We start from the raw sequence: 22,449 nt of genomic DNA, 5'->3' as shown, positions 1-22,449 counted from the left end.
TTGGTTTTATGAATATATTTTTTATTTAATTTAATAAGCTTGTAAGAGTCATTAAAAAAAGAAACATCACAGTTTTTTTTTTCTAAATACAGTTCAATATCATGTATTTAATATAAATAATTTTATATAATCTATCAAGAGTTAACACACATATGGATACTTTTTAAAAATGATATACTTTAGTTTTTTTAAACTATTTGTGCTAATTAGTTCTAAACAACAACAACAAAAAACACTTAACTGTAACACCAAGAAAATCTACTATAATACTTTTTATATACATTATAATTTTTTTTTGGGGGGGGTGGGGGGGAAATTAAAAAAATTAAAACAAAAGAAAAAAAGGAAGACACATCCAAAATGAACAGTCAATTAGTGCAATTAGAATAAAGGAATGTGAATTACATTGCATGTAACACATACAACATTAATTCATTAAATTTTTTTGACTAAAATTATTTCTACATCTTTGTGTCCCATCAGCCTCCACGCAGACGGAGGGTCATGTGAACGGTGCTTCCGGATTGAATGTTGTAATCCTGCAGCCTCCTGCCAGACTCGAGCTGTTGTCCATTGTAGATCAGCCGCTGTTGGTCCACTGGCGTTCTCTCTTTCTGGAAGACCTTCGACTTCAACTGATCGACGGTCTCTTCGTCAGTGATGTCGTAAGTTTTCGTCTGTCCCTTCTCATTCTTTACGAACACCTGCATCGGCATGGGGGTCGAGGAGATCAGCAGCATCACAGTGGAACCTGCGCTCAGGCCGTAATCTCTCACCGTCTTCTGATCCTGGTCCAGCTGGAGGATTTGTCCATTGGTAATGGAGAGCCTTAGCCTTGAAGGTCTCGCATTAAAGATTGGGGCGATTTGTTGCTTGAGGTCGCCAATGGTCGCGTTTGGATTCACCACCACACTTTTTTTCTCTCCGCTCAGGACCTGGATGATGAGCTCCATTATATCTACTTCTGATTGATCTACGCAAAAAATTTATAAATACAAAGGGTAAGTGATAGTTGAAGTTACACTAAAAATAAAAAATAAACTGCAAAGTCAAAGTAAAACTAGGATTCAAAATGACCGACAGTAAACCTGTGTACAATCTGGGGGAAGAAAAGACGACCAAACTGTACCATTCCTAAAGTTCTTGTTGCTGGATTGGTTCTCTCACATATACACTTTCTCTTCTGACATATTCTATATAATCCTAACCCTGAACATATATATAAAATATAATAAATAATGAAAGAAATAAAAGCTATAAAAGCCATTTGAGATTAATGGTGGTCATGAACTTCTATTACTGGTCTCTCCAAACATCAAGCAGAACTTTATTCACAAACTTCATTCAAAAAAATGTTTTAAACGAGAGCAGATTGTGCCTATCATTAAATATATTTATATTATCTAAAAAAAAAAAAAACAAAAAAAAAACTTACCTTTCAAAAGGGATGTGTAATATACGAGTTCTCAGAGATCTTGTCTTCTTTCTGTTTTTCGGAAAACCACAACCTATCCAGCTGCTTGGACATCAATATATAGTCCAGTAGCCACGCCCCGCATTTGTATGACAACCAATGGGTAAGGAGCGTGCTCCAAGCAATGCTCTGTTTTAACCAATGAGACACGAGCAGAGCCCTCCCCCAGGTAGGTTTTGTTTTCCATATCTTACTCAGCTACTTACTTTCGTTTTCACATCGTCATCTAATGCGTGACATATCAAAACACACACACACACACACACACACACACACACACACACACTTATATCCACAAATAGTTTTGAATAAAAAGCCAATAAAATCAGATTTACTCTTAATTTGCAAATAAGGAGTGCACATTTTAATAACATATTTATATTGTTGTTTTAGACAAACTGTGAATCAATTGAGAATAAAAATACTTGACATTTAAATTTTTTTAAAAAGAAGTGTGTTTAGGTGGTAACAGGCAACCCGGTCAATTCCTTTAAATAAATATAGACGTTAGAAATGTTTCCTTCCCAAACTACGAATATCACGTGGTACCAATAATATTCTGATTATATGAGATGAGCACCTCGTTTGTATTTGTTGTATTTTTATTGTACACTCAGGATCGTCCGAATGATTTGCATACATACATATTCATATTCGACACTTTGTGCTAAGTAGTACATCCCTAACCTTGAAGGACTACATTTGGTTCCAGATTGGTACAGCAAGTTGGAGGGTGATACAGTACACACAATACACCGACTGGTATCTGTTGTGAGTCATTTGGCTTCAGGTGATCATTTACAGGTGAGGTTGTTTGTACTCGAAATCCAGTGTGTGGTTTATTTTATTTTTTTCAGAAGTGAATTTTTTCAGGTGTAAACCCTGACCAGGATAAAGCACTTGGTAAAAGCTTTATAAACCAATGAATACCTGTGTTTGATTATATCAGTAAGAGAAATAGACGGTTAGCTGATACAAGAATTTGTGTTTATTATTAAAGGTGGTTGTGATATTTCTGATCTCAAGGCTCCGAGTGCTTCAGCATGGCCGCTCGCTCCTCTCTCTTTGGAAGTGGGATGTTTCCTGAGTAAAGAAACAAAAAGGAAGGAAAGGAAAACAACGATAAGTGCTGAGGAATCAGTTTCTGTTCCGTGCATTTCACAGGTGTAGCTGGAGAAGGGAAAGGAAATGGAAAACAGGTGTGAAGGTGAAGCTTAAGGCGTAAGGGGAATTCCGGCTAGAGCGATCCACGTCACACATTCCTGATAACAACCGGAGATCAAAACAAAACAGACAAAAACAAGGCCTGGATCAGTTTCATTTCTGCTGCAATTCCAACATTTTCTTGATTCATGTCTGTATTCATTTGTTTTTTTATCACCATAACTTTGTGAATCCCAAAATAACCATAAAAAAATCCCTTCTTTTATTGCACATAACAAAACACATACAGTTGGCTCTGTGCCAATCTAAACTGTGCTAGTTTTGCCTTTGTGTGTGTGTGTGTGTGTGTGTGTGTGTGTGTGTGTGTGTGTGTGTGTGTGTGTGTGTGTGTGTGTGTGGGACCTGGAGGTGCTACGAAATATTCCTCCTCTGTGACTCTGGAGAGCTGAAGAAGTCCCTCAGCGCAGTTTCCCTCAGTCACTGTGTCTTCTCTCAGATACAGAACTCTACAATGTGCACACAAACACACACACACACACACACACACACACACACACACGTTATAATATACACTGCTGAACCTCTGCTTGGATAATCAATAATAATTCTAAGATGTCATATCCATAATGATAATTATAACAATATCAGGGTTCAGGAGTATAAGGACAATTTTGGTTAGTTAAACAATCACATTGTTTAACTGATGAGTCAGAATGTTTTCAGAAGAGGTTAAAGGCCCTCACCTGTCCTCCAGGACAGAGTCCATAGGTTCCACGCCTTCCGTGTCGACGACGTGGAGCTGATCAGCGAAACGAATCGCTTTCTCCAGACACTCAACGCCTTCCTGGCTTCCAAAGTCTACGAGAGCAAGTCTCTCCAACTTGTCCACAAGGTCCACTGAGACTTTAGTAGGCTGCAGAACGAAACAGAGAAGGGAAAAAATGAGTGTGACATGAAAATATCTGCATTTCAGATGTTTGTAGTAGGTATGATTAGATCTCAACGTCCAGGAACAAGATGGCGTTTTGGACCACCAAGATTCTCAGGTGGAGTGGGATGATGGAACGATAAGTCGAAGCCTATCGGTGGGTTTGGACCATAAATGTAGAAATGTGTGAACCTTATGAAGGGGGACGTTTTTGATGACAGTTTCGCATCTTTTTGGGACGGAAAGTTTTCCAGATCTGTAAACAAGAAGTGTTGAGAAAATCTAAACAAAAAACAACACTTATTTGTGATGTATGTGAAGAACCGTACTGGTGGAAGTTGCTTCTCAGATACCGGCTCCCACGTGGGAAACTGTGGGACCTGAAAAAGACCACAATCAGATTTTAATTTTCTATACACACTTTTACTTCAAGGTCACGTGAAAAAAACAAAACATGTAAATCTGCAACTACATAAACATCAAATACAGAGAATTGTTTACCAGGAAATACAATTTATTCTTAAGCTCTTCTTCTAAATAACATTTTAAGTTTTTTTAAAAAGCAGGATAAACATTTGTACCTTGGAAATAAACCCTGATTCACTGGAGCTCATCCAGCGGCACCACCTCGCGCTCCAGTCCCGGCGACATGCGCCACGTCCGGGAAGCTCCGCCAGGACACACCGAGGATGTGAAGGCCTCAGGCTTAAACACCGCAGTGTGCATGATGCGATTCTCGTCTCCCGCGCCGTGTTCCTGAAAGTCGAAGATCTCAGGACAGGACACACCAAAGTGTTATTATATTTAACACAGACGCTGTGAAACATGTCCGCTCAAGACACAACCATGTGACTGAACCCGCAGCGGCTTCGTGTGATCTTTACATCGAGACCAGCATGAGCAGGTCTCCAGAGCCCGGATAGCTCAGTCGGTAGAGCATCAGACTTTTAATCTGAGGGTCCAGGGTTCAAGTCCCTGTTCGGGCGATGATTTATTTTTTTTTCTTTCTTCCCCCTTTTCTTTCTTTCTTCCTCCCTCTTCTTTTTTTCTCATTTTGTAATTTTTATCTATGCAGATGAAGTGCATAGGAAGTGAGAGCAGCGATTAGGAGAATGAAGAGTGGAAAGTTGGTTGGACCAGATGACATAGAAGCATGGAGATGTTTAGGAGAGATGCAGTGGAGTTTTTAACCAGATTGTATAACAGGATTTTGGAAGGTAAGAAGATGCCTGAGGAATGGAGAAGGAGTGTGCTGGTACTAATCTTTAAAAATAAGGGAGATGTTCAGACCTGCAGTAACTACAGGGGAATAAAGTTGATCAGTCACACCATGAAGTTATGAGAAAGAGTAGTGGAAGCCAGGCTGAGAGAAGAGGTGACCATCTGTGAAGCCGAGGAAGAGCACCACAGACGCATTATTTACTTTGAGAATGTTGATGGAGAAGTATTGAGAAGGTCGGAAGGAGCTGCATTGTGTGTTTGTGGATTTAGAGAAGGCGTACAACAGGGTGGAGAGGAGTTGTGGTATTGTATGAGTAAGTCTGGTGTGTCAGAGAATATGTGAGGGTGGTGCAGGAGCCTCCGTGGACTATGATGTTTGATGATATTGTGATTTGTGGTGAGAGTAGGTAGCAGGTGGAGAAGAGCCGGCAAAACGTCAAATAATACATGAACAAACCGAATGAAGACGTCTTCCAGTCACAAGGTCACTTATTGCAGTCAATTCAGGTCCGTCCCATGGAGCTCTCAGGAGAAAACCATCTTCACAGCAATGGCATATAATACGTGTTTTCTGGGCGATTTATACCTTTTTCTAGGAAGTCTCATTTATGTTTATACAATTCTAATTTACATGTACACAAAAAATCCCCTGACTGTGCGCCTTTGCAAATGACATTGCAACAGATCATCTCCCCCACAATATTCACACCTTTTCTTCAAATATTGTCTGGGGTTTTTATTTCCTCTGTCTGCAATCATCCTAGAAATGTGTTAGTTTTACAAACCAGGGCTTTAGTTTTAACACACCAGCACTTTTCTCCAAACGCTTTTGCTATTTCTCATAGCTCTCGTCTTTTATTCGTTTTTCTCAAACTATATTTATGTCATAGTACTTCTTTATATAGAATTTCCTGTCTTAGTCTCATCCTGCCTGCACCTTAAGCTCATGCTCTAATCGAAACATCTTACTTCCTGTGTGTTTTGGGCATTAGATCTTGCACCTATTCTCCTGTGTTCTTTATTATCTGACAGTGTGTTGTGGCTGTGACACTATTACTCTTCTCATTTATTTATATTTGTATATTTTTTATATGATTTTTTACTTAAGTTTCTAAAAGTATCTATAAAAATACTAGATTCTACTACTGATAGCTGAAGCTGGTTTAAGCTAAATTACATGGGTGAACTTTATTATGCAAGATGAGTCAAGACGTCATGCGGTCTCTCTGATTTCTCCACATAGCCATGCTGTTCAACCACATAGGCAGCAAATGTGAGATTTTCTAATACATGACTTCTGACTGAATTTTGCACAATGCACCTGCACTCACCAATAAACCGACCGTACTGTTACTATTATCGCTTTTCTACTGTTATTGCTGTTATAATTTGTTATAAAATATATTATTATATTCATATTTGTATCATTAAAATATAATCCGAACTAGCTACATTTCTCAACAAGTGCTGGAGGTATACACTGAATATTTATTTATGCCACTCACAGTGAACCTGTGAAAATGTACACCATGTAATCTATTAAATAGAATTCGTTAAACTTAAAGTCTCAGATCTGAACTTTGGAGAATGAAAGCGTGAATCTAAGTGCATTCCTGCAAATGTCTTGATTCTCCTTCTTCTTCTTTTGGAAAATTGTTGTGAAAGTCAAATTTATCACCTGAAAAAATACTGTTTTCTCACTGGTTTTTGAGTGAAAATTGACTTTTTCTAACTTCCTTCATATTCATATGGTTAAATTAAGAATATCAAGACTTACTCACTAATGCAGGTTTGGGCTGAATATCTCACTTTCAAGCTGAGATCTGAGGTGTTAAATTCAAAGCATTTTCTATATTGAATATAGCATGCAATTATCTGTAGTTTGGAGACTCGGATCTCAGCTTTGGAGAGGGATAGAGGGAAACTAATCATATTTCAATAAATGTCTTGCCTCCATTAATCTAAGGTGTAAATTTGGGGGAGTTTGCAGAAAATTGAAATTTTTACCCCAAAAAAAATATATTACAATTACAATTTACATTTTAGGGAGGCAAAATTTTCGACCTTTTCCGATTTCCTTCATATTCACAGTGTTGGATAAGGAGGTCAAGACATAGACCAAGAATCCAAGAATCATCTGAATATCATACTCTAAAGCTGAGATATGAGTTGTTGATTTTGTGTACATAAGTTTATGTAACTCCATTGACTAACATGTTAAACTCATAGCCTCATATCTTAGCTTTGGAGACTGACAAAACAAAACTAAGTGCATTTACGTAAATGGCTTCATATCACTGACATACTTTGTGAATTTGGAGAAGTTTGGAGAAAGTCAAAAATTTCACCTGAAAAAAAAAAGTTTTTTCAGGTCGAATTTTTGACTTTCTTGATTGGTCTTTATTTATACTATATACTATACTATATTTGTACTGCTGATTTGGGAGGTCAAGACATACACAGTAGTGCAGGTTTGGTCTGAATATCACACTCCAAAGCTGAGATATGAGGCATAAATTTCCCATGAATACCACTCATTGTAATATGCAGGTATATTACACACTGTAATCACACACACACACACACACACACACACACACACACACACACACACACACACACACACACACAATATAATCAGTATATAAAACAGAATGAATAATAAAATCAGCGCCGTGTCATTATTTCGAGGCACATTTATCATTTAATCGTAAACCACCATTGAACAAGTGCGGGTTTCACATACAAAGGCGAAAAAAAAAAAAGCAGGAGCCGTGAATATAAATGAATAAATAAATCGCTCGAAGCAAGACAGAAATGATCGACGTTTTCACGGTCATCAAGCAGCTACGCGGCTTTCACATTGTTTTATTTCCAGCAATATCCAAAGCAACATGACAACGTGCCCTGCTCATAGAAAGCAGAATCTTCAGGCAAATGAAATACACTGCACTAGTGGAGAAAATTTATCAGATTTTAGATCGGATTCTATACAGTTCTTCAGACACGGCCAACAGCAAACGGCTTTACGACACGCCCTTGTAGTTCCTGCTCGTCAGTTTGAGTGATTTGGTCTGGTGTATTTGACTGTAGTTTGGTAGTTTGAAATCCAATATTTGGAGACAGATCTTTAAAAATCCAACCCTGACAGGCATTTTCTCTTAAATAAGGTCATGAACTGATTAAAGGCAGAGGGCAGACGTGAAAGCGTTGCCCTAAACGTGGACTCTGACAGCACCACTGGAGCATACAGACACAGAAACACAGTTAAGGCCACACTGTGGATGGTAAGTTGATTCCGAATGCAAAAATATAGACTAGAACAGGACGGTTAAAACTTTTTCTCTACTTATTATTAATATATTTTCCATTAAGGAATAGAAACTCAATCTCCATATATATATATATATATATATATATATATATATATATATATATATATATATATATATATATATATATATATATATATACACAGTGAGGAAAATAAGTATTTGAACACCCTGCTATTTTGCAAGTTCTCCCACTTAGAAATCATGGAGGGGTCTGAAATTGTCATCGTAGGTGCATGTCCACTGTGAGAGACATAATCTAAAAAAAAAATCCAGAAATCACAATATATGATTTTTAAACTATTTATTTGTATGATACAGCTGCAAATAAGTATTTGAACACCTGAGAAAGTCAATGTTAATATTTGGTACACTAGCCTTTGTTTGCAATTACAGAGGTCAAACGTTTCCTGTAGTTTTTTTACCAGGTTTGCACACACTGCAGGAGGGATTTTGGCCCACTCCTCCACACAGATCTTCTCTAGATCAGTCAGGTTTCTGGCCTGTCGCTGAGAAACACGGACTTTGAGCTCCCTCCAAAGATTCTCTATTGGGTTTGGGTCTGGAGACTGGCTAGGCCACGCCAGAACCTTGATATGCTTCTTACAGAGCCAGCCCTTGGTTATCCTGGCTGTGTGCTTTGAGTCATTGTCATGTTGGAAGACCCAGCCTCGACCCATCTTCAATGGTTTAACTGTGGGAAGGCGGTTGTTCCCCAAAATCTTGCAATACATTGCCCCGGTCATCCTCTCCTTCAACAGTGCAGTCGCCCTGTCCCATGTGCAGAAAAACACCCCCAAAGCATGATGCTACCACCCCCATGCTTCACAGTAGGGATGGTGTTCTTGGGATGGTACTCATCATTCTTCTTCCTCCAAACACGTTTAGTGGAATTATGACCCAAAAGTTCTATTTTGGTCTCATCTGACCACATGACTTTCTCCCATGACCCCTCTGGATCATCCAAATGGTCATTGGCAAACTTAAGACGTGCCTGGACATGTGCTGGTTTAAGCAGGGGAACCTTCCGTGCCATGCATGATTTCAAACCATGACATCTTAGTGTATTACCAACAGTAACCTTGGAAACGGTGGTCCCAGCTCTTTTCAGGTCATTGACCAGCTCCTCCCGTGTAGTTCTGGGCTGATTTCTCACCTTCCTTAGGATCATTGAGACCCCACGAGGTAAGATCTTGTATGGAGCCCCAGTCCGAGGGAGATTGACAGTCATGTTTAGCTTCTTCCATTTTCTAATGATTGCTCCAACAGTGGACCTTTTTTCACCAAGCTGCTTGGCAATTTCCCCGTAGCCCTTTCCAGCCTTGTGGAGGTGTACAATTTTGTCTCTAGTGTCTTTGGACAGCTCTTTGGTCTTGGCCATGTTAGTAGTTGGATTCTTACTGATTGTATGGGGTGGACAGGTGTCTTTATGCAGCTAACGACCTCAAACAGGTGCATCTAATTTAGGATAATAAATGTAGTGGAGGTGGACATTTTAAAGGCAGACTAACAGGTCTTTGAGGGTCAGAATTCTAGCTGATAGACAGGTGTTCAAATACTTATTTGCAGCTGTATCATACAAATAAATAGTTTAAAAATCATATATTATGATTTCTGGATTTTTTTTTTTAGATTATGTCTCTCACAGTGGACATGCACCTACGATGACAATTTCAGACCCCTCCATGATTTCTAAGTGGGAGAACTTGCAAAATAGCAGGGTGTTCAAATACTTATTTTCCTCACTGTATATATATATATATATATATATACTTCTCTATATTATTAATGTAGAATATTGATTTCTATTTTCTTTAGGTGCAAATTTTCCACTTTAAGAAAACAAACAAAAAAAACCTCAGGGCTTTAAAGTGTTGCATCCTGAAACCGAGAAAAAGTGATTTCAATCCAGTATACAAAATGATGACGGAAGTGTGAAACATGGTTGCGGTAGCATCGAGTTCAGGGTTACCCCTAGCCACTTGGTCGTTTTCCGATCGATCCCCTCTCTATCCGGTCTGATGTTTGGATTGGCTTCACGATATTTAATATGTCCTCTAAGAAACCTCTTCCAGGGACAGGAGAACTGAGATCACGTGACACTTCACGCTCGGGGGGTTAATACTTTTTGCAAATGCTTTTTCCTCCCGTTTCTGTACGAATAACTGGTTAGTGTTTAGTCGTGGTGCATAATCACGATTTCAGTCTCCCACAACAACAACAACGAAAAAAAGAAAGGTGCAAAATACTTTTGCAAGGCACTAGCAGACGTCTGATGACTTGCAGTGACTTAGCATTGGCATGTGACTTAGAATTGAAACGAAATACCTGCTGCTGCGGAGGCTTCGATCTGAAAACGTGGTTCACGACAACGAACGTGAGCAAATGCAACACTTGACAGCAGCGTCAGGGGGGAAAAGTACTGATTTTGTGAATGACAACACGTTTCTGTAACACAGTGCTGAGAGAGAGAGAGAGAGAGAGAGAGAGAGAGAGAGAGAGAGAAGTAAGTGTGAGCTGCTTCTCATAGAGAAACTGAAAATCCTGACAAAACACTGACTGACACCAACGTTAACATAATGTGACGTTACTGGAGACACACACAAGCTGGTAACAGACGTGCAGCTGAGGAAGGAAACAAACTGAGCCGAAGAGGCTGGAGGCTCTTTAATGACTCGGAATGTGTGATGGGGGAGTAGAATCGATGCCTGTTATCACTCACTTCTATTAGATTCGTACTTCGGGATGTAAAAGACACCCGGAAACCGTGGGTAGTGCTGCTGCCTTACAGCTTCAGGCTCCACGGTTTGATCCTGAGCTCTGTGTGTGTGTGTGTGTGTGTGTGTGTGTGTGTGTGTGTGTGTGTGTGTGTGTGTGTGTGTGTGTGTGTGTGTGTGATTTCGCATGTTGTCCATGTGACTGTCTTTTGGTTTCCATCTGCCTCCCAATACAATGCTTGTATTATACCAAGCTGCCCGCTGGAATATGTGAGTATGAGGGATTGTTCCCAGGATAGACTGTGGATCTTCTAATCCAGGCCAGGATGAAGCTAAAGATCAACCAGTGTTCACGTACATGCAGCATCTGCCTTTAAAATGTAAATACATTGATTCCAGATATAAATAATTCATGAGCTAAATAACCTGGAAGCTTCACATGGTGGTACCCTGTCAGGGGTTTAATGCAGCAAGGGACCTTTTTTGGCAATGGAATGGCATTAATTCTCTCTCTCTTTCTCTCTCTCTCTCTCTCTCTCTCTCTCTCTCTCTCTCTCTCTCTCTCTTTCTCTCTCTCTCTCTCTTTCTTTCTTCATCTGTGTGTTATTTGTTTTCAATGAGCATCTGCACTTTGCAAACGAGCTCTCGCGACAGCTCCAGGATCTGCTTCACGTTATGATGTTCGGCCATTTCTAAAAGATAAAAAAAAACAAAAAACAAATTAAACCAACTTCAAAGTGCATGTTCGGAATGTTCAATGGGATTTTATAGTCGTAGTCGCGTTTCTAGCTTTTCTGTTACCATTGAAAAATTTGATGATGTCCGTGAAGTCCATGTTGTTCTCCAGGATGATGTCTCTGTAGATCTCAACAAGGGATAGAGCGATGAAGAGGACGAACTGGCTGGAGGAGACGTGCTTGGCAGCCCAAATGCTCTCCCACACTGCAAACACGTCGTCATACACTAGCTCTGCAGACAGAAAAGAGCAACTTCAATTCACCTTTTACCGAGTGTCCACCTGTTTGTTTGCTTTCAGCGACCTCTATTGAAATCAACTGGAAATTTCAGGAAGGTGAAACGACCACCACCAGGGGGAGCTGATCGATCATTTAGAGGCCAATTTCAACTACTGTTTAATCGTTTTTTCTGTTTACCGTCTTGGACTAATCTTAATAATCTCAAAAAACTCCTTGTTAGACTCCCGAAGGAAAAGTATGACTCATGTTTTACAGAAGAAGCCACGGTTGCCAAACTCCTGCTCCTTGCTGACTTAAGAAAAACTCATTAGCTGCTGGTTCACGGTCTTCCTACAAACTATTTGACACTGCCGGGAGACACAGTCATATTCTGTTTTTTAATATTGGATTTGCTGCATTTTTCATTACCTCGTTTAAAGTCCAGGAGGAACCAGCGGTAGCAGAAGTAGAAGTGTGTGTAGTCACCGTTCTGGTGCATCAGCTCAAAGAGCTCGGAGTCCAGGATCTGCAGAGATGGAGACATCGAAAATGTGAGGGAGCACAATTTAAGGGCTAAAATGTTGTTGTTTTTTTGTAATCGCAGCTTCACCTGGATGAGGGATCTCATGTTAGCGAAGTGAGTGTCCATCGCACCACCGTGAGGAAAGTTCTGATTCATTCTCTTCATTACTTCAGTGAAACAGCTGAAGGCCAGAGCCTCTGAATCGAGAACAATAAAACAGCAAATGAAAACACGCGATAATCCCCCCCACCACCCCGAAAAACCGCCAATTTCAATATTATACACCCTTACCGTCGTCCAGAATGACCAGCAGAGGAGCCAGAAGGTCGCACATCCCCTGCACGTAGCCGATGTCTAGATGCTTCCAGATGTAGCTGCGAACGACCATTAATGTTATTAATTAATGCTTTGTTGACACAGCAAAAATTTATTAGGTACGAGCTCGAGTTCTAGTACAGGTCTCGGAACCCCACCTGCACATGATGTTGCGGAGTTTCTCGAGGTTAGCCGGGGTGAAGTACCAGTAGTTCCTGTCGCACCTTTGCACGTCCTTGTCGATACGGTGCAGGTTTAGAGTGTACAAGTCCAAGAGCTCCTGCTGCAAACATGTAGCAAGTAACGTTCAAGTAACATGCACCGTATCTGGATAACATTCCGATATTGCTGAATTAATTAATTAATAATTAGATAAACAATTTTTGAAACATTTTCAATAGCAGTTAATAAGACTAGTTAATAATGTACCGAGTAAGTCGATCCTGTGGGAACCGGAGAGGTTTTGGAGCTCTGCTCACTGTCGACGGTATGTGAATCAAACTGAGGGTAAAGATTCTGCATTCCAGACAAGAGCGCCTCACTGCCCTCCTGAACTCCAACTAGCCGGGCCACGGGGATCTCCTCCATCTCGATGGCTGAAGGGGATTCGTCCGAGTCGGTGGCTGGCGTGTCTTTGCTCATTTCACGCATGCTGAAGGCTTCAAACACAACAGGCACCACAATCTCCTTTACCACAGGAGCGCTCGGCATCGTGACCTTCTTCCTGACCGCCTCCACCTGACCTTTCTCCCTAACCCGAGTTGAACTTTGGGTGTCCATCATTGACTCTTTCCCTATCATCTTTTGGCCTGTTTGGATTTTCTTGTATTCGTCATTCTTTCTAAAGGTAGAAGTGTTTAATGTCTCGCTCTTTGGTGTCTTTAAACCTTCTGGATTGTATCCAGGTTCAGAGCCTTTTCTTTGCTCCCCTACTCCACACTCATCCTTCTTTACCATCTGATGTCCAGTACCTTCAACAGCTTCTGACAGATCTCCTGTTTCCACCCTGTTTTTTTTCTCAGACACCTCTTTTTCCAGATTGTCTCCCAAGGAATCCATATGTTTCATTTCAGTTTTTTCACCCTGATCATCGGTTTTCTCAGTGTTCTCTGCGTTTGAGCTTCTTGGAACAAGCGCTTCCACATCTGAAGCTGTTTTGGCGTCCTCCATCTTGTGATCCTCTGTGGCGCTTTCCCGGGTGGATATTTTGGAGCTCATCTCTTGTGCGCTGCTGTCTTCTGTACTGAAAGAGTCGGAGGTGACAGAGAAGTTTCTGGAAGATGGGTGGCCAGAGTCTGAGCCGTTGGAGACTTTGAGGAGGGGTTTGACTTCGTCATCTTTGGGCTCAACATCGATCTGTTCGACCTCGTCCACAGACTCGAACACCTGGAGGATGAAACCAAAGGGAAGCCAACTACTCCAGGGGAAGGGTCTTTGGGAAGAGAAGAACTAGCAGGGACAGTGTGGGGACGGGGGGAATACCTGTTTAGAAGTGATACTGTTGCAAAGAACATGCACATTCCAACAACTGGCACCAATTCCATTCAGCCCAACTACAGACTACTAAGCGCCACAGAAGTAGGAGAAGGTCTGAGTGTTTTAACAGTGTTAAAGTGTGTTTCTCAGACATTCCGATGCTGTAGTTCTACTTAATCCGGCAAAAATAGCAGTTGCACTGGATCATAAGCTGTTGAATGATTAGTGGTGAAGCCATGCAGGACCTCTGCAGATGAATGTCAGATGATTTACCTGTGTACTGCCACTGGAGTCACTCTGCAGGTGAGCTCTGTGCCTCTCGGAACTGCAGCTCTGAGACGACTAAAGAAAAAGGAGTTATGAGTGTGAATGAAGAACAGTGTGCTGACAGTGTGAAGCAGTGTGTGGCCACCAGGTGTCAGGGTTATATTAGGATATAAGTCATGCTCAGCATACAGTCAGTGTGGTGGTGACGGTGGTGTTTGTGCGTGCTACAGTGCGTACCTCGTTGCTGATGGATGAGTCATGGTGCACCATGCTTGGATTGTTGCTGTCCATGCTGGCCATAGACGAGCACTTGGCCAAGGCCACGGCGTGCTGCTCTTTCTCCCGCTGACGCACGATTGCCTCGCAGCTTAACCACTCGCTCATCGTCTTCTCGTAGCACGCCCGCGTCTTCTCGTCCACCTGCAGAGATCGACAGGAACAGCAGGACTTCAGGGGTCAGCAGGATACGCAGGGTCAGATAGAATAAATGTGACATGAGCCACATATCCAGACACTGACCTCTTTCCTCTCGTTCTCCGACATCCCGAACCGGTAGTGACCCAGCAGGAAAGGCCAGACCTCCTTACGTAGCGAGGGTTCAATTCCTCCAAAATACACCAAGCGCCAGAGCTCCTGCTCATCGTACGCCTTTACACAGAAGCACATCGGATTAGCATGGAAAAAAACAGACACAAGGTTTTCATCCATTCGTACTGGTCTTCCGATCTGGTCTGGTTTAAACATCGGTCTACTCCCGAGATTATATAATGAAGATCAGAACACGGAATCTGCGAGAAAGCTTTATAAAAATTCACACAGTCAATATCTCCATCCCCAATCTGACCCGCGCACATAAATTTGCATGGTTCGGAGCGCTCATAAAAACGACATGTGGCGTTTCAAAACAGCACTCAGAGTCCCAGAGGCCCCGCATTAATCATTCAGCACATATTGTGTGTGTGACTAATCATGGCGATGTGCTCGGAGGTGATAAATATGCATAGGCAAGCCGACCACGCTGCGTATGCTGATCCGGGATCGCTTTCGCGCCGTAGTGAACCCGGGCCTCGTCAATATGTGTATGTGTTAAAAAAGCAGGAGGGACTGAGTGTGTCGGTGAGCGCATGGGAACAAGCGACCGATCGGTTCAGGGGGAGTCGAGTAACTTTCAATGGCAGTAGCGGAGCTGATGATTTGAATGCACTTGATAACATATGATTGTTAGAGTAGACGTTTATTGAAGGAGTCTCCAGTGTCCAATGTCCCACAAAGCAAACAGCGTAACACAGTGTTTCAATCCTGGAGTGTACATTTGAGAATGTGTGTATGCTGTATGTGTGCATTTACGCACACTGCAGTCCTGCAGGAACTTTCGCCACACGGGGGCGGCGAGACCTCCGGACGCGTCGCACGGCACATCGGGCATTATGATGGTGTGGTTGACGAGAGCAGAGAGGTGTGTGCGCACGGTGGACAGGTGACGGCAATACGCCAGCCCTAAACAGCATGGAAGGTCGTTAGCGTCGCAGACAGACAGAGTTTTATTAGCATTTTGATTATTACTTAAATAATGTTAATGCTCATGTTAGTTCACAAAAAAAGGACCGTTGCTGTAAATGTGTAAATGTCTTAGTTCGCACGTACAGCCATAGAATGCTCTGGAGATGATCTGATACTTCATGTTGTCACACAACAGCTTTAGAGGAGCTCTGTGGAACAGGTGACACAATCGAAACATAGCATTATACAACCACACGGATTTAGAATCTAGAAACAAAAACTCGGCAATGAGAAATGCACTTATAAGACTGCAGAAAGAACATCACTTATAATCTTATACTCCAGTTCTCATGTTAGTTCTCACTCTCCAGTGTTCTGTATTGTTGAAAGATTTATGATCAAACTCTTGATGGCACCCAAATGAGGATGGGTTCCCCTTTTGAGTCTGGTTCCTCTCAAGGTTTCTTCCTCATAACATCTAAGAGAGTTTTTCCTTGCCACAGTTGCCACGGCTGCTCATCAGGGATAAACACACACCATTCACCTTCACTGTTGATTTGTGTAAAGCTGCTTTGAGACAATGTCTGTTGTGAAAAGCGCTATACAAATAAACTTGACTTGACTTGACTTGACTTAATGCCCCACTAGGGGCAAAGTAGAGCAATAAACTCAGAGTGAATTCAAGTCTAAATACGTGATGTTTGTAATCATGACTCTTTCTGAAACAGGCAAAGAGGACACGTTTTTTTTTCAAGGAGAACGGCCCGGGTTTCGAATGCTGTGCCTGAGATAAATGTTCAGAGCCCACGGCAATGATTAAATGTTTGGCCTCAGTAGCGGATTCATCACTCTGGAAAACACGGCCATTTGCACAGGGGGGAAATGAGAATGGGAAAAAAAAAAATTATAAGTTGCTGCCGGGGGTTGAACATATAGCAGTCAGCATTTAATTGAGGCCCCGGTAATCCCGCTGCATGATCGCTGATGAAACTCGAACTCTCATAGTGAAATTGTGTGTCACGACAAGCGCCAGGCTGTTGCTAATGAAAAACCTCGTTGCACAAATGAATTCAGAGCTCGATGACAAAGTAAAGTTATATAGTTATATAAGTTTTTCTCAGTAGCTAGTAATGAAAGCACTGATACCACAAGACGATACTAGACTGAGTTTACTCCCGATATACGCTCATTTATATTCTGAGTCGACTTTGATATACATCATGAAATGTCCTACATCCTTTATCTACAGCGGTACCTCTCGTGGCTGCAGCTGTTCGGTGACACTCCATCTGTGAAGCTGGCCTGAGAACACGAGGACTTCCTTGTCGTTGGGTGCCAGATGCTTACCCCCTGCTCAATCGGCTCTGAACCGCCTGGAACGCACAATCAAAGACCAAAATTACCATATGGTTGCTCATGTAATGACGCCTGCCATCACATGATCAAAACAGATTCGTGTTTCAATTAATGCACTCATTCTGATACCATCTGTTATTATGTCTATGTTAACAGCTGTATGAAAGGAGTCTCCAGTGTCAGACATAAGGAAGATCTTCAGGACACACTGTGCTTTATTTGTAAATGTAGGACTAAAACTAAGGGATGTGCTGTTATAGGAAAATAATGGAGGTGACTCATCACACTGCCTGAGGCTCTTCTCCCTCACATATCTGTTGGATAATCTTTCTGATCTCTTGTTTGGATTGTGAAACATTTCAGCCTTGCCACAAGAGTGAAAGTCATTATAAAAGATGCATTTATTGTACATAAACGCACGCACACACACCGAGCTCAGGCTGGCTGCTGGGAAAGATCATGCGGAAGACATAATCGGTGGCTTCGTCCTCCTCCTTATCCGAGACCGAGTCCACTGACCCTTGAGCTCCTCTCTTCTTTAGCTTGGGAAACACTTTACCCTGGAGGAAGTGGAAAGCAGAATGTAATGAAGATGGATGACCCGAAGGCGGTATTTATCCCGCTGAGATTTCTTTGCAAAAAGATAGGAGAAACGGGATGTTCTGCAGCTCACCTTGCCTCTTTGGGACCACAGCGGGGGGTCGAGTTGACCGTGAGGCAGCAGGCCGTTCTCCAAACAAGACAGGAACTGCAGGAGATGGCCACCTTGTGGGAAACGCAGAGGAGGTCTCTGGATGCCATCCTGGTTTACCAGAACTATCGTGCCACCACTGTCCACTGTAACACACCCACCCACACACAAACACATGATATGCCGTACATCCACCGCCAGCACAAGTCCGTTCCAGTTGACGATCGGAACTGATGGGGTGAGATTTAATAACGAACCTCTAACCTGATCTACTGCTTAGATCAACCTGAATGACATTATCTCCAAAGAAACGCTGCGGCCGGCAGCATCTGAAACGCGATCCAGCACCGCTCTTTCGGTTTATTCTCCGCTGGCCGCATTGGCCGATTTTTCTATGCTTTCAGTTTTTTCTCTAACATTATTTTTGGTCTTTATACAGATCGAGGCTGAGAAAGGACAAAAAACAGGCTGCTACAGAAACGGAAAGAAAAAAAACTTCTCGCGGGCTTTTCGCATCAGTTTGTACAGTGATGAATGAGGATTTAAAAGCGTGACTCAGGGGGTTTAATTAAACCCACGCGTTTCATACCGGACTCTTCTAATACGGTGCGTGTCACAGTAATTGCGTTCAGCGTGAAAGCCCCTCGAGCAGCTCGGGGGTTTAATAAAACAAAGCTTTTTCCTGCGACGCTGTAACGTACCCTGCTGATGGCAGTGCAAATACACAATCTCCTCCAGGCGTATGGTCATGGCGTAGTCCCAGTACACACTGCAAAACACACACACACACACACAAAATAACGAGTTAAGCATCAGGAAGACGTCATTAGGATCCTCTGAGAAAGCTAAACTGAAGCGGCGACGAGACGAGAAAATGATGCGATTGTGAATAAGAGGTAATGTGTAGCGTTGAGAAAACGCTCCTGAATAATCTAAAGTGTACAACGTTTAGAAGAACCTGAAGAAACATTGAGTCTGAGGACCCTGACAAATGGGTTTCATCTCCCAGCACAAACCCTGGGCATGTACACACGCCGGCTTTCATAAATAACACAAAGGAAAAACCTGTCTGCGTTTATTATTGATAATAATAAGCACAAGCCTGCACCTTTTTTTATTTCTATTTACGGCATTTGACAGACACCCCACTATCCAGAGCAGCTTTCAAAGTGCTCTATCAATAAATATCTTTGAAGTAAAAAAGAAAAAAGTTTGAAAGACTTTTTTTTTTTCTTAGAAATGCTAATTTTATCTTTGGAATATGTAGGTCTTTAGGACATGATTTGAAGACTGCTAGCGCCCCCGGCTGTTCGGATATCGAGTGGAAGTTCGTTCCACAACCTGAAATTACGAGTTGATTTGTTGCTGTGGAGAATAAGTGCTAAACGAATAGCTAGTCATTAGCTAGCAGTGCATTTCTGTGTCGCTTGAGTAGGCTGGCCATCAAAATTGGTTTAACTGTTTGAATATAATCCTGTATCCTAAACAACCTCTGCTTCCGCTGATTTCCCACTGATGAGCCTGTAAAGTTCCTGATTATTTCTGGTCATGGTCTAGCGAGCTATACCTCCTCTCGTACTCCAGATCTCCGACAGAGCCGTTCATCAGCTGATTGGGCGTCCACTTCAGCACCATGGTGTCGGCCGTCTGGTGCAGGGACAGGTATCCAGGGATGGCCTTCATGTCGTCTCTCTGCACGAACAACATTGTTCATCATTCTGGGCTTGATGAAGAGACTGCGCGCTCCTGACAGATGGTGCAGCTAAAGTGATAGATATGATGAACGCTGCTGGAGAAAGTGACCGGGTGGCATCATAAAGCTTTACCACCCTGAAGCTGATTTTTCTTTCAGTCAATATCAATATCTCATCAATACTGTACCTTCAGGACGGACCAATCAGAATCCAGAATTTAGTACAGCGTTCAATTTTAATGTCATGTATTATTGTCATGTATTAATGTGTGTGTGTGTGTGTGTGTGTGTGTGTGTGTGTTTTACCGGCTGTACAAGCACATTGTTCTTGCCGAACAGCAGCGTGGCCCTGGAGTTCTGGTGCAGGGACTCCACGTAGTCCCTCGCTGAGGGGGATGGGGACGGACGCTCGTCAATACTGCTGCTGGAGTGTCTCTTCTGTATCTGTACACAAACACACACACACACACACACACCTTTCAGTATATATAGTATAATATAGTATAGTACAACTTTGAGGCCTTTCCTGTTTCCGATGTTACGATGCACTGACACTCGAGACTCCTTCCATAAATCCTCATCGTCTCCACAATTACAGAAAATTAATCAACCCCCTCTGACCAATCACAGTGTAGAATCCAGCAGCGCTCGGGGGTCCATATGAAAGCAATGAATGTAGGTGATATATGTGGCAGCTGTTCCAGTGGCTTTCTCCAATGCAGCCATTGTTAATTTCAGAATACATATTCAGCCTAACACACACACACACACACACACACACACACACACACACACACACACACACACACACACACACACTCAGTCACATCTTTTATCATTTCTTACTTCAGAATGACTCAGCATTTGAGTAAGTGAGAGAGTGAGAGGAAAGAAAGAGAGAGAATGTAATGGTGAAGTGGATTGGTCTCAATCAGCATCTGCCCATGTCTGGCTCTGTAAACAGGTTTGTCTGTGTGTGTGTGTGTGTGTGTGTGTGTGTGTGTGTGTGTGTGTGTGTGTGTGTGTGTGTGTGTGTGTGTGTGTGTGTGTGTATGTCGTGTCCTGTTGCCATGGCCACAGGGCTTAATCCTATGTCCAAACCGGCGTGAGACAGTTTTTGTGGGCGTGGCCAGAGACACAGACGATCTCTGTCACTTTGTTCCGCAGTTTATTTCTCTTTACGTTTATTAAAGGATCAAATGAAACCAAACCTTTATGGTGTATAAATGCACACTCTGGCCAAAAGTATTGGGACACCCGTCTTTTCCACCCATATGTGGTTCTTCTCCGAACTGTTACCATAAAGCTGGAAGCTCATAATTGTACCGGACCAGTCCCATCACATGGAAAACTAGTTTTGTTCCAGCATGACACAAAGTGCACATATCCCGCTCCATGAAGATCTGCTTAACATGGGGTAGAAGTGTGTGGAAGATCTCAACCCTATTGAACATGATGCATTGCAAAATCTCATTTTCCCAGAAGACTGGAGCCGACAGGAAATGTGGAATGTGGAACGCAATGTTTCGTCATCCCATTTCGACATGGGGGGACATGCTGGAGGTTCTGAGTGCCTGCAGAAATCTGATTCGGTTCAGGAATGTTGGTATTTAATAAGACTTGATTGTTCCCTAAAGCAGGAAATCGAGGAAAAGGATTGGATTTCGTTAGCCAAGACCGCGACCTTATCAGCTGCTAGCATGTCACTCAGCGCCGTACACTATTTAATTATTAGCCAGTGTTTGTCTTGTTTTTCCTGCACATGCCTTCAGCTCTGTTTAAATACTAATTTGTGTGTGTGTGTGTGAGTGTGTGTGTGTGTGTGTGTGTGTGTGTGTGTGTGTGTGTGTATTAACAAGAAACAACAGAAGCTAAATTTCTTCTACAGTCTGCCTGAGGGCTGTGGATGATACACACACACACACACACACACACACACACACACACACACACACACACACACACACACACAAACACACACACAGATCTGCAGCAGGGTTTTATGTTACAGCACTAATGACCCCAGAGTGACACACGGACACACGGTGGCGTGTGTTGTGTAGTTTTGTGCGAGTTGTGCGACGTCACTCACACACAGCGCGGGTCTCTTGCTGGGCGAGTCCTGCCTGTAGTGGGCGCTGTGGATGCGGTGTCTCTGCACCAACTCGTCTGCTGAGGGATCAGTCCAGAAATGATCAGCCGTCTTCATCTTAGTGTACTCCAGTGCACACGGCCCCACTGAGAGAAGGAGAGAGGGAGGGGAGGGAGAGAGAGAGAGTTGAAAGAAAGATAAATAAGACAGATGGAAGGTAATGAGAAAGAAAAAGAGGTGGAGAGAAAGAGATATATGAAACGCACGGAGGGGAATGAGGGAGTGAGTGAAACAGATTTAAGTGACGGATTAAAGAAGGGCGGAGGATGATCGAACGAGAGCGAGAGACACTGAGACTGAAAGAGAGATGGAGAGGCACTGAGAGTGGTTGAGAGACACAGAGAAGGAGGTGGACAGAGATGATGAGTAAAAACACAGAGAGATTGAAAAAAGGATGTAAAGAAAGAAAAATGAAAGACAGATAGAAGTGGAAAAGAGAGGTAGAGAGACAAATGATAAGTGGACAGAGGGAAGAGACAGAGACCAGTGGAGAAAAATGGGAAAGGAAAAGGCATGAAGGGAGGAAATGAGAAAGATGGGCAGAGGGACAGATGGAGAGGGAGAGGCAGATGAAAGAGAGACAGAGTGACAGAGAGCTAGAGGGATAGGGAGAGGGGAAATATAGAGACAGACAGCGAGATGGAGTGAGAGACAGACAGTAAGTCTGTACCCAATGTAGATGGA

At 42.5% G+C, this 22,449-nt stretch overlaps 3 protein-coding genes across 6 annotated transcripts in view; all 3 read right to left on the bottom strand.

The window, feature by feature from the left end:
* Window positions 1–1,594, bottom strand: LOC310718441 (uncharacterized protein). Its single transcript, XM_083527274.1, has 2 exons — window positions 1,436–1,594; window positions 1–973 (listed from the first exon to the last, which is right to left on the bottom strand). The coding sequence occupies exon 2, from the start codon at window positions 951–953 to the stop codon at window positions 480–482; it is 474 nt and encodes a 157-aa protein (XP_083383400.1). The 5' UTR covers window positions 954–973; window positions 1,436–1,594; the 3' UTR covers window positions 1–479.
* Window positions 1,595–2,439: 845 nt separating this feature from the next.
* On the bottom strand, window positions 2,440–4,504 carry gatc (glutamyl-tRNA amidotransferase subunit C). Its single transcript, XM_083527271.1, has 5 exons — window positions 4,148–4,504; window positions 3,896–3,946; window positions 3,382–3,551; window positions 3,041–3,144; window positions 2,440–2,557 (listed from the first exon to the last, which is right to left on the bottom strand). Exons 1-5 carry the CDS (start codon window positions 4,391–4,393, stop codon window positions 2,496–2,498), a joined length of 633 nt encoding a protein of 210 aa, XP_083383397.1. The 5' UTR covers window positions 4,394–4,504; the 3' UTR covers window positions 2,440–2,495.
* A 6,446-nt stretch (window positions 4,505–10,950) lies between these two features.
* Window positions 10,951–22,449, bottom strand: part of sgsm1a (small G protein signaling modulator 1a) — a 22,566-nt gene continuing 11,067 nt past the window's right edge. For 2 of the 4 annotated variants that reach the window (XM_083527190.1, XM_083527193.1), the window contains 19 exons: window positions 21,706–21,851; window positions 19,920–20,057; window positions 19,488–19,612; window positions 18,622–18,689; window positions 17,903–18,066; window positions 17,660–17,789; window positions 17,129–17,246; window positions 16,018–16,082; window positions 15,725–15,870; window positions 14,893–15,021; window positions 14,611–14,793; window positions 14,380–14,448; window positions 13,060–14,079; window positions 12,789–12,913; window positions 12,607–12,689; window positions 12,403–12,512; window positions 12,222–12,318; window positions 11,638–11,805; window positions 10,951–11,528 (listed from right to left, as the gene is read on the bottom strand). In XM_083527190.1, the coding sequence (XP_083383316.1) occupies window positions 11,440–11,528; window positions 11,638–11,805; window positions 12,222–12,318; window positions 12,403–12,512; window positions 12,607–12,689; window positions 12,789–12,913; window positions 13,060–14,079; window positions 14,380–14,448; window positions 14,611–14,793; window positions 14,893–15,021; window positions 15,725–15,870; window positions 16,018–16,082; window positions 17,129–17,246; window positions 17,660–17,789; window positions 17,903–18,066; window positions 18,622–18,689; window positions 19,488–19,612; window positions 19,920–20,057; window positions 21,706–21,851 (3,173 nt within the window). In that variant the 3' untranslated portion in view covers window positions 10,951–11,439. The remainder of the gene's footprint in view (window positions 11,529–11,637; window positions 11,806–12,221; window positions 12,319–12,402; window positions 12,513–12,606; window positions 12,690–12,788; window positions 12,914–13,059; window positions 14,080–14,379; window positions 14,449–14,610; window positions 14,794–14,892; window positions 15,022–15,724; window positions 15,871–16,017; window positions 16,083–17,128; window positions 17,247–17,659; window positions 17,790–17,902; window positions 18,067–18,621; window positions 18,690–19,487; window positions 19,613–19,919; window positions 20,058–21,705; window positions 21,852–22,449) is intronic. The other 2 variants (XM_083527191.1, XM_083527192.1) reach the window with 2 other exon arrangements.

This window comes from Silurus aristotelis (assembly GCF_946808225.1).
Source record: "Silurus aristotelis genome assembly, chromosome: 23".
Taxonomy (NCBI): domain Eukaryota; kingdom Metazoa; phylum Chordata; class Actinopteri; order Siluriformes; family Siluridae; genus Silurus; species Silurus aristotelis.
Note: the sequence above shows the minus strand (reverse complement) of the source record. Positions and strands in the feature narration are given on the sequence as shown.